The sequence below is a fragment of the Ranitomeya variabilis genome, chromosome 3, assembly GCF_051348905.1.
Source record: "Ranitomeya variabilis isolate aRanVar5 chromosome 3, aRanVar5.hap1, whole genome shotgun sequence".
NCBI classification, from domain to species: domain Eukaryota; kingdom Metazoa; phylum Chordata; class Amphibia; order Anura; family Dendrobatidae; genus Ranitomeya; species Ranitomeya variabilis.
Window position 1 is genome coordinate 13,172,643 of NC_135234.1, and position 15,929 is coordinate 13,188,571.

The 15,929-nt window shown below is 48.2% G+C and overlaps 1 protein-coding gene across 3 annotated transcripts in view; it reads right to left on the reverse strand.

Moving 5' to 3' along the window:
• Positions 1-597: 597 nt before the first annotated feature.
• USF3 (upstream transcription factor family member 3) overlaps positions 598-15,929 on the reverse strand; it is a 29,141-nt gene continuing 13,809 nt past the window's right edge. For all 3 annotated transcript variants that reach the window (XM_077293682.1, XM_077293680.1, XM_077293681.1), the window contains exons 2-7: positions 15,665-15,776; positions 11,465-11,533; positions 11,208-11,236; positions 10,442-10,524; positions 8,577-8,673; positions 598-8,203 (exon numbers count right to left, since the gene is read on the reverse strand). In XM_077293682.1, the coding sequence (XP_077149797.1) occupies positions 2,019-8,203; positions 8,577-8,673; positions 10,442-10,524; positions 11,208-11,236; positions 11,465-11,511 (6,441 nt within the window). In that variant the 5' untranslated portion in view covers positions 11,512-11,533; positions 15,665-15,776 and the 3' untranslated portion in view covers positions 598-2,018. The remainder of the gene's footprint in view (positions 8,204-8,576; positions 8,674-10,441; positions 10,525-11,207; positions 11,237-11,464; positions 11,534-15,664; positions 15,777-15,929) is intronic.

Genomic DNA, 15,929 nt, shown 5'->3' on the forward strand with positions numbered 1-15,929 from the left:
CTGATCCTGAGTTACATCCTGTATGTACACAGTGACTGCACCAGCAGAATAGTGAGTGCAGCTCTGGAGTATAATACAGGGTGTAACTCAGGATCAGTAATGTAATGTATGTGCACAGTGACTGCACCAGCAGAATAGTGAGTGCAGCTCTGGGGTGTAATACAGGATGTAACTGAGGATCAGTAATGTAATGTATGTACAATGTGACTGCACCAGCAGAATAGTGAGTGCAGCTCTGGGGTATAATACAGGAGGTAACTCAGGATCAGTAATGTAATGTATGTACACAGTGACTGCACTAGCAGAATAGTGAGTGCAGCTCTGGAGTATAATACAGGATGTAACTCAGGACCAGTAATGTAATGTATGTACACAGTGACTGCACCAGCAGAATAGTGAGTGCAGCTCTGGGGTATAATACAGGATGTAACTCAGGATCAGTAATGTAATGTATGTACACAGTGACTGCACCAGCAGAATAGTGAGTGCAGCTCTGGGGTATATACAGAATATAGTAATGTAAGGTATATACACATTCACACAGGGTACTGTACACACAAGCTTTTGTACGCTACAACAGAAGCGCTGGAGACCACGAGAGGCGTGAGAACTTTTATTTTACTAATAAAATATGTTCAGCTCTTTACAAAGAATTATTACAACCAGAAATCATTGGAAATAAAATTGTACCATGAGATCTGCAAGTACCAAAGCAGCAATAGAAAATCAAATCCAGAGCCCCCGCCCGTCACTCCATTCACATAACAGAAGAGGAAAAATGTCTGACACTTAAATGGGCGCCGTCTTTCAAGAATTTCCAGAAGTATAAAGAACTATACACAACATGTACAGTGGAGACGAGGGGCCGCGCTCCGTGTAATTACATATATACAGTATATTATATACACTGTGAAATGTGGGGGCACCGCGTGTCATGCCGAGGGCGTCGGGGTTACTATGGAGGGCACATCAGTTATGGTCCATGATGGAGTCAGGGATCATCCAACATGTAAGGCTGGGTATATGTGATCCCATAGTCCCTCGCCCCCAGGGGTCTCAGGTTTGAATTCTATACATTTCCGTACAGTAATGGTTTCCGTACATGGCGACTGAAGCCACCTTACCGCAATCATGGTGACAGCCATATTCGCCGCTTGTTGACTCGGCCTAAAATACTGGCGTCACTGCACCAGGATACATAAAGTGTGACTGTGCCGGCAGCACAGAGCGGAGCACCCATGACATCACCGCGATGACATCACAGCAAACCCTCAACCAAGCACAGGCATGACCGATGGAAAACAATGGACCAAAGAATTTTCATAATTCATCAAGCAAAAAACAATTATTGGATTTGGGGGTCCCCTTTAATACATAGTTTGCGTCGGCATATCCCAACAATGGGGGAGCATGGAGGAACAATTCTGAATTTCTCCCCTGGGACGTCCTTCTGGGCCGCGATGCCGGGCGGCGGATCACAGGAGGACTCAAAATATTTTCTGACTTTAATTTAGCGTCCGGTTTGGGAAGCAATGGTAACAACATCGACCAACGTCTCCTACTTTTCAGAAGTTTCTTAGAAGGATTTTTATATGAAAAGTTTTAAATTAAAGCTTTTAAGTGAATTACAAATATATATAATCCCAAATTATTATTTTTTTTTTTATGAATCATGACAAATGTTTTGGGTTTTTTTTTCTGGCAAAATTAGTGGAGAAATAACAGATTTCCCACATCATATTCCGAACATGCACAAATGATGTAGTAAAAGAGCAAAATAAAAAATTCTGACCGGTAAAAAGCAACTGCAGAGTTGTCACCAAAAACTAGAGCACGTGAGAGGAGAAGGGGTTGTGTGGAGGGGAAACGTGACTGACAGAGCGGCCGATACGTGGATGGAAGGACGTCGATAGATTCATGGAAATGGAAGAACTCAAAAACTTTACAGCATGAAAAAAAAAAAAAAACCTGAAGAAAATGGAACAAAACCACATCCAGGAGCCCCTCAAGAGGCAACATCACACTGCCGAACTGGAGTCGTGGCCCAATATATGGCTTATGTTGTGTGCTGGCCGATTTGACGTCTGCTTTGACGAGTCCGAAGCGGAAGGGTGAGATATGGAAAGCAACGGCGACACTGCCGAGCCATCAGCAGGGAGAGCGGTGGCAATTTCTGGAAACAAGGAGGTCAGGTTGAAGTTTGACAGGTGGGACGGGTTGGTCATGTGCATCGGGGGCATTTCTGGCAGGAGGGGGAATGTTGTTTGGGAGAAGCCTACAGGCCTTGGTGGGGACAGTATGGAGCCAAACCTATTGCCGTTGGGCTTCTCAGTGCTTGGATTAGGAAACATCTGGTTGGAGAAGTAGGGGAGGGTGAGGTCGTTGGACAAACTTGGATGAGCTGGAGAATATGGAGGGTAAAAAGAGGGCAACGTGTTCTGTGGATCTACCGGGATCAGGGCAGGCGTCCGTGTGGCTGTGGTCTGTGTAACGGGAGGGATGAAAGATGCATTTGCATTAATGGGTGGATTCATTGTACCCTCCGGGATGAACGGGAATCCGAAATTCTGGGTAAGCGTATGTTGGTCAGGAGCTGGATTTTCAGCAGACACCTGGGGGCTGTCAGGCATAAAACGAACTATTCCGGTCCGCTTTTCCGTCACGGGCTGCTGTCGCCCAAGGATCATGCTACTCGGGCCGGCTAGGGGCAGAGGAGGCAGCGCAGAATCAAACATATTACCATGCCTTTGGTTTCCAGATCGGTTTCTTTCAGGTTGACGAGTTTTGGCATCTGGTTCCTCTTGTAGAGAATGCCTGGAACGCTGGGCTACCGAGTGATTAGTCTGCCTCACTGTTTGCCGCTGATCTCCATTTCCATGGGTGATGGAATGATGAGGAATGGGTGGATGAACCACACCATGCATGTTAATGGAAACTTGTATATTCAGCTGGTTCTTTGTCTGCCCGTCAGACCCCCGAACAGATTTTTGCATGTGAGGACTCGTATTCCTGCCCTGGATGTCTCCAGAAGAGCTGGAGAAAGGAATATTTAAAGAATTGTTCCTGGGGTTCACTTGTCCCATCACCAAGTCACAGCTTTCCCGGTTCTGACCCTCATTCTCTCTACGGAGGTGCAGGGACTCACGAGCCGGAGGACAACTGAACTCGATGCTAGACGAGGTGTTGTACTGCATCCGCTGATGGCTGGAGATTGACCGCTGACTCGCCCCAGCTTGGTCTCCAATGTGAGGCGCCAACAAACTTTGCATGAAGGTCTGGTGACAAGAATTCTCATTTTCTCTAATGGGAAGGGTGTTTGCGATGGGCACCTCTTGGACGCTCTGGTAGGGCAGGTGCTTTTGCCGATCCATGGCCGAATTACTATTCTGGCTTATCCTATAGTTTTGTGACTGCAGTCCCCTCATATTTGTGTTTGTGCCACCTTCATTGTTTCTCGATGTCTGAACTTCAAAGGAAGCTGCTTGCTGCTGAGGTAAGCCTCCTGGCTTATAGGTTTGGCACTCTGGAAGCCTCTGAGATTCTGCATTGATGCCATGCTCGATGGACATGTGGCCCTGAAGATTATGGGTTGGTAGAACTTTGTTCCTGGATACATCCAGATACTTCCGCATTTCAATCTGCTCCGATACCCGTGAAGCTTGGACAGAGACTCCAATTCTCGGTTCTGTGTTTGAGGTGCTCTTTCCGATAAGCGCCTCGGCAGAGTAACTAGATACTCGGTTTCTTTCCTGCCGGTGTGGGACACATGTCATATTTGGAGGTCGAGAGACCACGTTCACTTGGGAAGCCATCTGCTGCTCTAAACTTCTCGAGGTCATGAGCCTTTGGACTTGGTTGTGACCCGATAAGTGCTCGGATGACATAATGGATCCTTGCAAGCGGTTGATATCCTGCTGATGTTGATGAAGCATATCCTGACTCACATGACCGTGAGGGTGGGCTATGTGGAGACCTCGGGACGGTGCACTGTTTTCACATGGCTTCTCTGCTTGGGCATTTCCAAAATGAGGAGGGATCTGCTGCTGCTGTTGGATCTGTTGGTGATGGGGCTGACCACTTTTATGCCGATTTTGCTCCGTCAGGTGTTTCTGTTGCAGAGACAGCCGTGCCGCCTGAGCACCTTGGACGGGGTTCTGTTTCTTCTGCATCTGGACGTCCTGCTGTACCATTCGCTGTTGCTGAATGTTATGGGACTGTGGGCGGAGGGAACGGTCCACATGTGGGACTTGCTGTTGCTGATACAAGTGATGATGGTCCCGTAAATGTCCCGCTTGTTGCTGCTGCTGCTTCAAGTACGGGTTGTTACTGTGGAGAGGTACTTGCTGTTGGTGCGAATGCAGAGGTTGAAGGTGCTGGTTCCCTATCTGACCCTGTTCAGATACAGAAGGTTGCGAATTGCAGCGCAAATCAGACTGTCTCAGAGTCGGGTTAATAAAGTTATTATTTGAAGTCAGCAGATTGGACAGCCCCTCGCTGCGGCTTTGGACACTACTGGATATGGACACCGCAGATGCGGAGGAATCGGACACGACGTGACCGACCATTACTTCGTTCTGCTCTGTGACGCTGCCTAAAGACTGCAACCGGTCAAGCCTGATTGGAACCAGACACTGCTTCGGTCTCTTGGCTGCAGGAAGCATCCCGTCCTCGTGAGCCGAACGTTTGTTGGACTCTTTTCTAGCATCGAGTGTTTGTTTCAGGAGAGGAACTGTCGGCCGAGATACCTGCATGACGGCCGAACTCATCGAGTGTACCTGCTCATGCGAGTAGTCGGACATGGCCGTCGTCACCTCCGTCTGGCTCTCGTAAGTGCTGGAGGACATAGAAGTATTTGTGGACAGAGGCATGGACATGTTTTCCGAGGTTTGCAACACACTGGCGCAGTTCACCGAATGGTTAACCCCAACCGGGTCTATTAAATTATTGATGCTCAGACTGGTCACACTCTGAGACTGAGATGTGGAGATCTGTAATGACAGACTGGCAGCATTCATAATCGCACAATTACTTTTTTCTACCAGACGATCGACACAGGGGCGGCCATTAGTATCCGTGGGGGTGAAAGAATGGGATGAAGGCTGGAGTCGAGAGGGGTTTTCTTTTGCCACATGGGGCTTGAAAGGGAGCCGACAGTCTGTAGGCAAAGCTTCTGCTTCCGAGCTCGTGGAAACGGGAACTGACCTTCCTGGTTCTGCCTGAACTCTTGATCTTACTTTCGAGAGAGTTTCATGATCAAAGATGGCTCTAGCCGCGACGGCAACTATGTCATTCTGCTCCGAAAACCCACAACCGCTAAATGCTGGCCCCAGTGACGCTCCACTAACGACATCATCCCTGTTGGCATCTGGCAACATTGAGGCTACTGAGAAGTTACGACTGCTGGCAGAACTACCAGACGAGGGAGAGTCCGTTTGCCGATTAGTCGCAGAGGCGTTGCTGCCGCCATCTTGTTCGGAGTTACCAGTCTGATTTGGGTTGGGGATAACTGGTTCTGGCCTCGTTTCGCCCATAGTCACAGGTTCTTTAGTCTTCACTTTTCTGAACGGTGGTCCCTGACTGTCAAGATCCTTACAGTCTCCTTTTAAAGAGAGGGATTTCTCATTTGGGTCATCAGTCAATATTTGCGTTTCCAGCAAGTCGGCAGCAGTTAAAGTTGGAGTGCCACCTTCTTCTTGGCAAGGTCTAGAAGCCGTGACATGATCCGAACTTCTACCAGAGGTTACGTCAATTGAGTCTTGAGGACTCTCTACAACCTGAGGTTCTTGAAGGGTCTCCGCTATTATAGGATGATTGCCAGGATCTACATCTCCCGTAAAACATTCGGGATCCGGTCTGCGCTTGTTCTGTGCTCCACTATCCTCTTCTGCAGGATTCTCAAAGTGCGCAGCTGAGAGCTTATCATGCCTCTGGTCGGATGAAGTTGGATTTCCTTCAGCGTTTGCAGGATTTCTGACATCATTGGGTTTCTCACTTGGGCTGCTTTCCGAGGATTGACCTCCTGCTTTCTCTTCTATAGTGGAAGCTGTCGCCAAGTCAGGAGCTTTCTCCATTTCAATATGAGGTCCATTACTGGTCTGCGTTTTCAGAGGCTCTGGTTTAGTGGCTGCAGCAGGATCCTTTTTAGCAGAAGCTCCTTTCTTCACCGTTGGTTTCTTGACTGTCTTTTTGGGCTTTGCACCGGCCATTGCAGCATTAGTTGCAGGCTTTACTGATAAAGGCTTTGTCATAACAGATTTAATGGGTAAAGTAGAAGAGGTTTCAGCGACTGTGGCCGTTACACCGGTTCCAGACAACGAGACGCAGTTTACTGATGTGGTGCTGGTAGGTGGTGCAGGGGGATTAAGGGTAAACTGTAGGCAATTGTGCCCGGCCAGCTGAGAGATGTTCTGGCTCAGGTTGGCCAATGCACCGAACGTGTTGAGAGCGACATTGGTGTTGGGATCCTCACTGGTTGTTGGCTGGATAATTTGCATAGGTGTTTGGTTGGAGGATCCAGATGTAGGATTCATAGGCTGCAATGCAAACAGCTGTCCATTGAGAGAGATAGTTGGCGGCTGTTGATTTGCGGCGGCAGCGGCAGGCGCGGGTACTTGCTGTGCGGTGCTGGACGGCAGCACAGGGCTGGGTCTGGGCAATATATGAACGAGATGTTTTCCACCAAACGTCTGTGGGATCACCGCGTTTTGCACAGGGTTTGAAGGGCAAACGACGGGACTGGTTGCATTAATGGGCATGACCACAGAAGGGGCAGGCTGAGCCGTCAAAGGAAGGCTGTTCTGGTTGGGGGTGGCTTGGATTATAACGATTTGCTGCCCCACAGGCGGTTTAGGAACGGGCGGACAAGGTGCAGGAGCTGGTGGTTGAAGTAATATAATATTCTGATTGGCTGGTGCTGGATTTATTGCGGGACCGAATGGCTGAGCTACCTGAATGACCTGCACCGGGGGATGTAGCGGGAGGATACTGGTCGTGCTCTGTGCTTGAGGTTGGGTAATGAGTGACTGGACTTGTACGGGATGACAAGAAGGCATTTTCACCATTACTTGCTCCACGGGCTTGATTTCTGAGGGCGCCATGTTGTTCATGTTTATACAAGCCATAACTGGATGGTGATTTGGAGTTTCTTTTGAGGCCACTGGAAGCTCGGTCACAGGTGCGGGAGTCACAGCAGAGGACGACAGACTTAATGGCTGCACAGTGTTTCCCGCAAGTTGTAACGTCGTCCATGTAGTTTGAGTGTTTCCATCAGACGGGATGCGAGATAGGCTTCCGATGCTCTTCAAATCCGGTAATCCGGGCGACAGGGACCAGATGGCTTCCAGCGAAGGAGCAGACAACATGGACGCACTGGTACCGGCTGGGACCTCTAGAGATGAATTTCCTTCTCTCGAATGGATGACGACACCTATACTGGATGCAATGGCGACGCCGGGCAAAGTGTCCTTCCCTACATTCTTTACAGTCTCGGCACAACCGGAAGCTGCAGACGTCTTTTCTGGAGCATTTACAGACACCTGCAAGCTAATTCCAGGAATGTCTGCGAGACGAACTTGTGAGGGAAGATTGCTGCTGACAGATGCAACATTTTCGTGCACATTTTGCTCCACAACAATCCCTTCTTGTGCATGGGAAGAACTTATCATTGGAGTCGCTGCACCAGCCACTAGTGGAAATGAAACGGCAGAGCTGGTCGGAGAAGGTGTGATATCTTTGCCCTTGGACACAACGAGGTTTGCCGTGGTCTGTGCTATGGTCACAGGAAGACTCGTTGACTCAACAACAGCTGCAGTGGTTGGAGGAGATGTTGAATTTGGCTGCCATGTTTTGTCCAAGGGGTAAACACCGGAGATAGTGATGGGCGTCACCAGGTTGCACGTTCTTTGCACCGGCACAACGTTGGCCGTTTGCTTCTGGAGGTTATGACCCACGTTGAAGGTGATGCCGTGCACAGTGGTTCCCTGGTTAGAAGAGCCCAGCTGGTTACCATTGAGGCAGAGCGGAAGTTTCGGGGTTTGGTCAGCAGAAGCGATCAGTGAGGCTTTCGAGTTTCTGGAGTTGCCTTTCCAGGTCAGCGTCGGGTCGTCGTACAGACAGATGTCATTGCTCTTCAATAATTCGATGTAACGAGCGTTTTCTTTTTGGATCTCTGACAACTCCCTTCTGAGTTTTTTAATCTCACTGGCTGCAAAAGAAGAAAAGATTAAGGAGAATTATTCGTCAGGAAAAGCAAAAATACAGCGCCATGCACGACAAAAGATGAAACATTAGGCTGAAAATACAAAAGGGACAAGGAAATCGTGGTGCTAAAAAGTGAAATAAACGCGCTCACTGACTGATCCCCCGCAGCCCGCTGTGTATGGTGATACTTACAGGATGGAGAGGACAAATGCCACAATATAAGGAAACCATACCGGTAAAGGGTTTTTTTTTTTTTTTTTTTTTGCAAACAATACATGCATTTAAGGAAAAAAAGGAAATTACAAAATTGCACCCATAAGGCATCCACATTTTATAATAACCCCTGAGAATTTTTTCCCCTCCATCATCGGCCTCACCTTGCTCATTGTTCCCTCCGTTTAGCAGCAGCTCGTCGTTTTGCCGCTTCAGCTCGGTGATGTACTTGAAAGCTTGATCCAGAATCATGTTCTTGCTCTGAGAAACAAAATGGGAAAATGATTCAAGAAAATCCGACAGAAGGCATCCAGGATCTTATACAGACGGCAGAGAGATAGGGCAAGACAGATGTATGATCCGACAGGGCTCAGGGTACTGAGGGTCTCACACACGGGGCAGCCGAGAGTGCCATGTCTTAGTGCACCCTGTCATATGATTTATGGTGGTCCTACAAAGGAGCGATCAAAGTACAGGACTCGCACTGCCCTTCAATGCAAAATCTCAGAAAGCCCTCTCACTGCCGTCCCACCTCAGAGTTGAGCTACAAGACTTGAGGGATCCTGGCCCAGCGGCCAACATCAGGACTCCATGACTGCAGGACCAGAGAAGCCCGAACCTCCTCCTACCTAGCGGCAACCCCAACTGTCGCCTCTTCTGATGGATCGGCCCCAACATTACACTGCAGCATGAAGCAGATATGACATTGCGACTTCCGATCAAGAGGCGATGAGAGGCCAAAGGGCAGGAGAAAACCCTAACAACAGGCGGCGATACTGACTGCTGTACTAAGGAATGACAGGTGGATATGCTGACCAATGTACTGGCACTCGTTAATACAGCGGTCAGCATCTCCGCCTGTCTCTCCTTAGCACAGCGGTCAGTATCTCCGCCTGTCTCTCCTTAGCACAGCGGTCAGTATCTCCGCCTGTCTCTCCTTAGCACAGCGGTCAGCATCTCCGCCTGTCTCCTTAGTACAGCGGTCAGCATCTCCGCCTGTCTCTCCTTAGCACAGCGGTCAGTATCTCCGCCTGTCTCTCCTTAGTACAGCGGTCAGTATCTCCGCCTGTCTCTCCTTAGTACAGCGGTCAGTATCTCCTCTCCTTAGTACAGCGGTCAGCATCTCCGCCTGTCTCTCCTTAGTACAGCGGTCAGCATCTCCGCCTGTCTCTCCTTAGTACAGCGGTCAGTATCTCCTCTCCTTAGTACAGCGGTCAGCATCTCCGCCTGTCTCTCCTTAGTACAGCGGTCAGCATCTCCGCCTGTCTCTCCTTAGTACAGCGGTCAGCATCTCCGCCTGTCTCTCCTTAGTACAGCGGTCAGCATCTCCGCCTGTCTCTCCTTAGCACAGCAGTCAGTATCTCCGCCTGTCTCTCCTTAGCACAGCGGTCAGTATCTCCGCCTGTCTCTCCTTAGTACAGCGGTCAGCATCTCCGCCTGTCTCTCCTTAGTACAGCGGTCAGCATCTCCGCCTGTCTCTCCTTAGTACAGCGGTCAGCATCTCCGCCTGTCTCTCCTTAGTACAGCGGTCAGCATCTCCGCCTGTCTTAGTACAGCGGTCAGCGTCTCCGCCTGTCTCTCCTTAGTACAGCGGTCAGTATCTCCGCCTGTCTCTCCTTAGTACAGCGGTCAGTATCTCCGCCTGTCTCTCCTTAGCACAGCGGTCAGCATCTCCGCCTGTCTCTCCTTAGTACAGCGGTCAGTATCTCCGCCTGTCTCTCCTTAGTACAGCGGTCAGTATCTCCTCTCCTTAGTACAGCGGTCAGCATCTCCGCCTGTCTCTCCTTAGTACAGCGGTCAGCATCTCCGCCTGTCTCTCCTTAGTACAGCGGTCAGCATCTCCGCCTGTCTCTCCTTAGTACAGCGGTCAGCATCTCCGCCTGTCTCTCCTTAGTACAGCGGTCAGCATCTCCACCTGTCTCTCCTTAGTACAGCGGTCAGCATTTGCTGGTTTTCCAGGGTTTGACCTCACATATTGTATTTGCTCGTCTCCGTCAGTACTGGCTGAGACTCCAGATGACGCCATTACCTGCTTTAGGGCGGGAGAGCAGGGGATGAGGTCTCCGATCCGATTGATCCCAGAGTTTATTTTCTTCTTCCTATGTCTTTCCACTAAAAATAAAAAAAAAATAAAACCTTCAGCTTGTCTGCAGGAGATTTGGAGCTTTGTGTCAGAAAATCCAGTGTTCGATCTCCAAAAAGATATAATTTATTTTAAACCCCACTGGTGAGAGCTGTATGCCACCCAGGTCCATCTCCCTTCCCATGGGGTCTTCCACTCCCACCACTACGGCCAGTGTCGGACCACCTATGAGCAGACAGGTGGCTGTGAATCAGTCAGTTCACCACAATCATTGTATTGGACTACATGCTCGGTGTGCATCGTGACCGCTCCCGTCACTGGTGGTCGGACGCCGGATGGAGCAGGGGACTGGGGGCTCCCGGGAGAGGAGCCGGGTTCAGAAGCAGACCCTCACCTATCAGACATTTATGATAGAGCCTATAATGACCACACCATACATCCCTGTTAAAACCTACAATTAAGAGATCTTTTTCCAAATCTGGAACCAACGCAAAGAGCAGCTACAATGGAGTCACCTCTCACGCTTATAAAAATGCCCCCTCGAAAATGTGACAGATCCCCAGGAACGAAGGTTACAGATGACGACCGATATGGAGGCACGTCCCGTTAAGAAAAAAAAAAAAAAAAAAAAAGGACGACACCACGGGTCTCTGTCATCAACTTTATGGACAATTTTGAGTCTTGGGGGGGAAAAACCAGATGCATTGCTTACCCTCATTGTGGCTCTCACGGTTTTTCTTCCTAAAGTAGGAAACAAAGTAAATTTATTGTATCAGTCGCTAATAATAAATTATCGCAAGGCGACGAGAGAGCGAAGCAAATAAATTATTACACAAGACTCAATCCCCAGGAGTGACTCCAAACTAACACTATACAGAGACCGAAAAACCACAACTCTCCTAGTGAGAGGAGGCACCCGACACCCCCATAAGAGCCTGACACGTCCCGTCCACTGTGGGGCGCTCTTACCTATGCTTGGATTTATTAGGACTTGCATTCTGAGTCATCTCCGGCATTCTTATATCCAAGGACGGGTCACTGCAAGGAAGGAAGGAGGGTGAGAAAGACCGAAAATAATCACAGACACCAAATCCAACAATGTATGTACACAGTGACTGCACCAGCAGAATAGTGAGTGCAGCTCTGGGGTATAATACAGGATGTAACTCAGGATCAGTAATGTAATGTATGTACACAGTGACTGCACCAGCAGAATAGTGAGTGCAGCTCTGGGGTATAATACAGGATGTAACTCAGGATCAGTAATGTAATGTATGTACACAGTGACTGCACCAGCAGAATAGTGAGTGCAGCTCTGGAGTATAATGCAGGATGTAACTCAGGATCAGTAATGTAATGTACGTACACAGTGACTGCACCAGCAGAATAGTGAGTGCAGCTCTGGAGTATAATACAGGATGTAACTCAGGATCAGTAATATAATGTATGTACACAGTGACTGCACCAGCAGAATAGTGAGTGCAGCTCTGGAGTATAATACAGGAGGTAACTCAGGATCAGTAATGCAATGTATGTACACAGTGACTGCACCAGCAGAATAGTGAGTGCAGCTCTGGAGTATAATACAGGATGTAACTCAGGATCAGTAATGTAATGTATGTACACAGTAACTGCACCCGGAAGGCACACGCGGCCGAAACGCGCGTAGGGGTTCCTGGCATCATTTGATCAGAGGTAACGTAATGTAGTGCGTGATTTATTAATATCTATATTGTACTTTGCCACAGTTGTGATAGAACAACCATGGAATATAATGTTACTATGTTGTTATGCCACTGAGCGTTATAGGGTGCTAGTCCATGGTGAATATACACTCACCGGCCACTTTATTAGGTACACCTGTCCAACTTCTTGTTAACACTTAATTTCTAATCAGCCAATCACATGGCGGCAACTCAGTGCATTTAGGCATGTAGACATGGTCAAGACAATCTCCTGCAGTTCAAACCGAGCATCAGTATGGGGAAGAAAGGTGATTTGAGTGCCTTTGAACGTGGCATGGTTGTTGGTGCCAGAAGGGCTGGTCTGAGTATTTCAGAAACTGCTGATCTACTGGGATTTTCACGCACAACCATCTCTAGGGTTTACAGAGAATGGTCCGAAAAAGAAAAAAAATCCAGTGAGCGGCAGTTCTGTGGGCGGAAATGCCTTGTTGATGCCAGAGGTCAGAGGAGAATGGGCAGACTGGTTCGAGCTGATAGAAAGGCAACAGTGACTCAAATCGCCACCCGTTACAACCAAGGTAGGCCTAAGAGCATCTCTGAACGCACAGTGCGTCGAACTTTGAGGCAGATGGGCTACAGCAGCAGAAGACCACACCGGGTACCACTCCTTTCAGCTAAGAACAGGAAACTGAGGCTACAATTTGTACAAGCTCATCGAAATTGGACAGTAGAAGATTGGAAAAACGTTGCTTGGTCTGATGAGTCTCGATTTCTGCTGCGACATTCGGATGGTAGGGTCAGAATTTGGCGTAAACAACATGAAAGCATGGATCCATCCTGCCTTGTATGGAGCATCTTTGGGATGTGCAGCCGACAAATCTGCGGCAACTGTGTGATGCCATCATGTCAATATGGACCAAAATCTCTGAGGAATGCTTCCAGCACCTTGTTGAATCTATGCCACGAAGAATTGAGGCAGTTCTGAAGGCAAAAGGGGGTCCAACCCGTTACTAGCATGGTGTACCTAATAAAGTGGCCGGTGAGTGTATATATAATGTGGCAATGAGGATACGTATAACATGTGCCTCTGATCTATGGTGCTTTACTATTGGTATTTATCATCATCATTGTTGTCTCATTGCTGTTTTGTATCTTAATAAAGGTTTTTTGTAAAATTTGTACTTTGAGGTTCGACTCGTGCAATTTTTTATAGGTTGTATATATTTGTTTGTACGGGACCGTTTTTGGTATAATCATCTCCTTTAGGGCACAGGGGTTACTTTACCCTGTGTTTTGTTTGTCCTATTGGTAACAGTAACTGCACCAGCAGAATAGTGAGTGCAGCTCTGGGGTATAATACAGGATGTAACCCAGGATCAGTAATGTAATGTATGTACACAGTGACTGCACCAGCAGAATAGTGAGTGCAGCTCTGGAGTATAATACAGGATGTAACTCAGGATCAGTAATGTAATGTATGTACACATTGACTGCACCAGCAGAATAGTGAGTGCAGCTCTGGGGTATAATACAGGATGTAACCCAGGATCAGTAATGTAATGTATGTACACAGTGACTGCACCAGCAGAATAGTGAGTGCAGCTCTGGAGTATAATACAGGATGTAACTCAGGATCAGTAATGTAATGTATGTACACATTGACTGCACCAGCAGAATAGTGAGTGCAGCTCTGGAGTATAATACAGGATGTAACTCAGGATCAGTAATGTAATGTATGTACACATTGACTGCACCAGCAGAATAGCGAGTGCAGCTCTGGGGTATAATACAGGATGTATCCGTATTTTTCGGACTATAAGACGCACCCAGGTTTTAGAGATGGAAAAAAATATTTGAAGCAAAAAAGGTGGTAAAATATTTAATAACATACTATTATATGTGTTATTATACATAATAGTATGCTATTATGTTGGAAGCTGCGGGTAGAAGATGGTGCTGCGGGAACGGTGTGGTGTCTGTAAAGTACTATATGAAGACGCTGGAATGTGAGTATAAGAATGGGGGCACAGGACTTATATTTAAAGCACCACTCCAGCACTGAAAAATAACACTGCAGTTCTGCTTTAAATAACCCAGCATGTCCTGCAGATTCTATGGCATGCTGGGAGTTATAGTTCACCACAGAAGTGGCAGAGTGCTTTATTGTGTTGTAGTGACTAACCTTTTAATTGTGGCAGCCAGCCAGCTGTGGTGAGGTAAAATGCTGGAGCATCCCATCCCATGACACTACATAGCCCAACCTCTTGTTGCCTCTCCACAGCACAGGAGTAAGGTTGCAGATTGTAGTGTGGTGTCTGCAGGACCTGTGATGACATCAGAAGAGGGAGGGCTCTGTGCTGCCATGTGATGCTCCAGCCCGCCCTCTTCATGACATCACACAGGTCCTTGTGCTGATGCACTCAGCATCCAGCACAGCCCCGGCAGGCAGGTATGCAGCGATCTTGTCCCCTCTGGCCCCTGCTCCTGCCTCCTCCACCAGACACACAGATCTCCCCAGCTGCTGCAGGAATCCAGCGCTGGGGAAAGCATGTGTGTCCCTGTGAAGGAGTATTCATTTGCTGCTCCCGGCTCACTGCTCAGCTGACAGGTGGGCGGGGAAGCAGCTAATGAATATTCACTGCATTTTAATGGTCGGGACCATGTGGTTTCCCCAGCCTGATTCCTGAAGCCTGGCAGGGACATTTTTCTGCCTCCTGCCTCCCAGTGCAATCCCACTCCTGCTGCCCCCTCCTCACGTTACATCCCTACCATAAGACGCACCCACACGTTCCTCCCAAATTTGGAGGGAAAAACGTGAGTCTTATGGTCAGAAAAATACGGTAACTCAGGATCAGTAATGTAATGTATGTACACAGTGGCGGCACCAGCAGAATAGTGAGTGCAGCTCTGGAGTATAATACAGGAGGTAACTCAGGATAAGTAATGTAATGTATATACACAGTGACTGCACCAGCAGAATAGTGAGTGCAGCTCTGGAGTATAATACAGGAGGTAACTCAGGATCAGTAATGTAATGTATGTACACAGTGACTGCACCAGCAGAATAGTGAGCGCAGCTCTGAAGCATAATACAGGATGTAACTCAGGATCAGTAATGTAATGTATGTACACAGTGACTGCACCACCAGAATAGTGAGTGCAGCTCTGGGGTATAATACAGGAGGTAACTCAGGATCAGTAATATAATGTATGTACACAGTGACTGCACCAGCAGAATAGTGAGTGCAGCTCTGGGGTATAATACAGGATGTAACTCAGGGTCAGTAATGTAATGTATGTACACAGTGACTGCACCAGCAGAATAGTGAGTGCAGCTCTGAAGTATAATACAGGATGTATCTTGGCATCAGTACAGTATTCGGTGGTCTTGGTTCTTACAGCACATACAGGACATGTCTGATCCCAGATTACAGTGTTACCATAACCCCCTTCACGCCCTCACATTTCACCAGGATGTCCTCACCTCTATCGTTGGGCCTGGACGTATCTCACTCCAGCTTCGCCGTCCTCCTCCTCTCCGTCACCTCCCGCTTCTCGTGGCAGATGAGTCTTCTCATCCCTCATCCTACTGAGCACTAAGAGAGAAAAAAAAAAAAAGACATCAGAAGCTGAAATCGCAGCCCGGGTCAGGAGACTGCGGTGCCGAATATCCCAGGGCAGAAATCTACGTCCAAACTCTGCGAGATTTGTGGAAGATCTGACTGTACAATGTAACGTCACCGGTCACT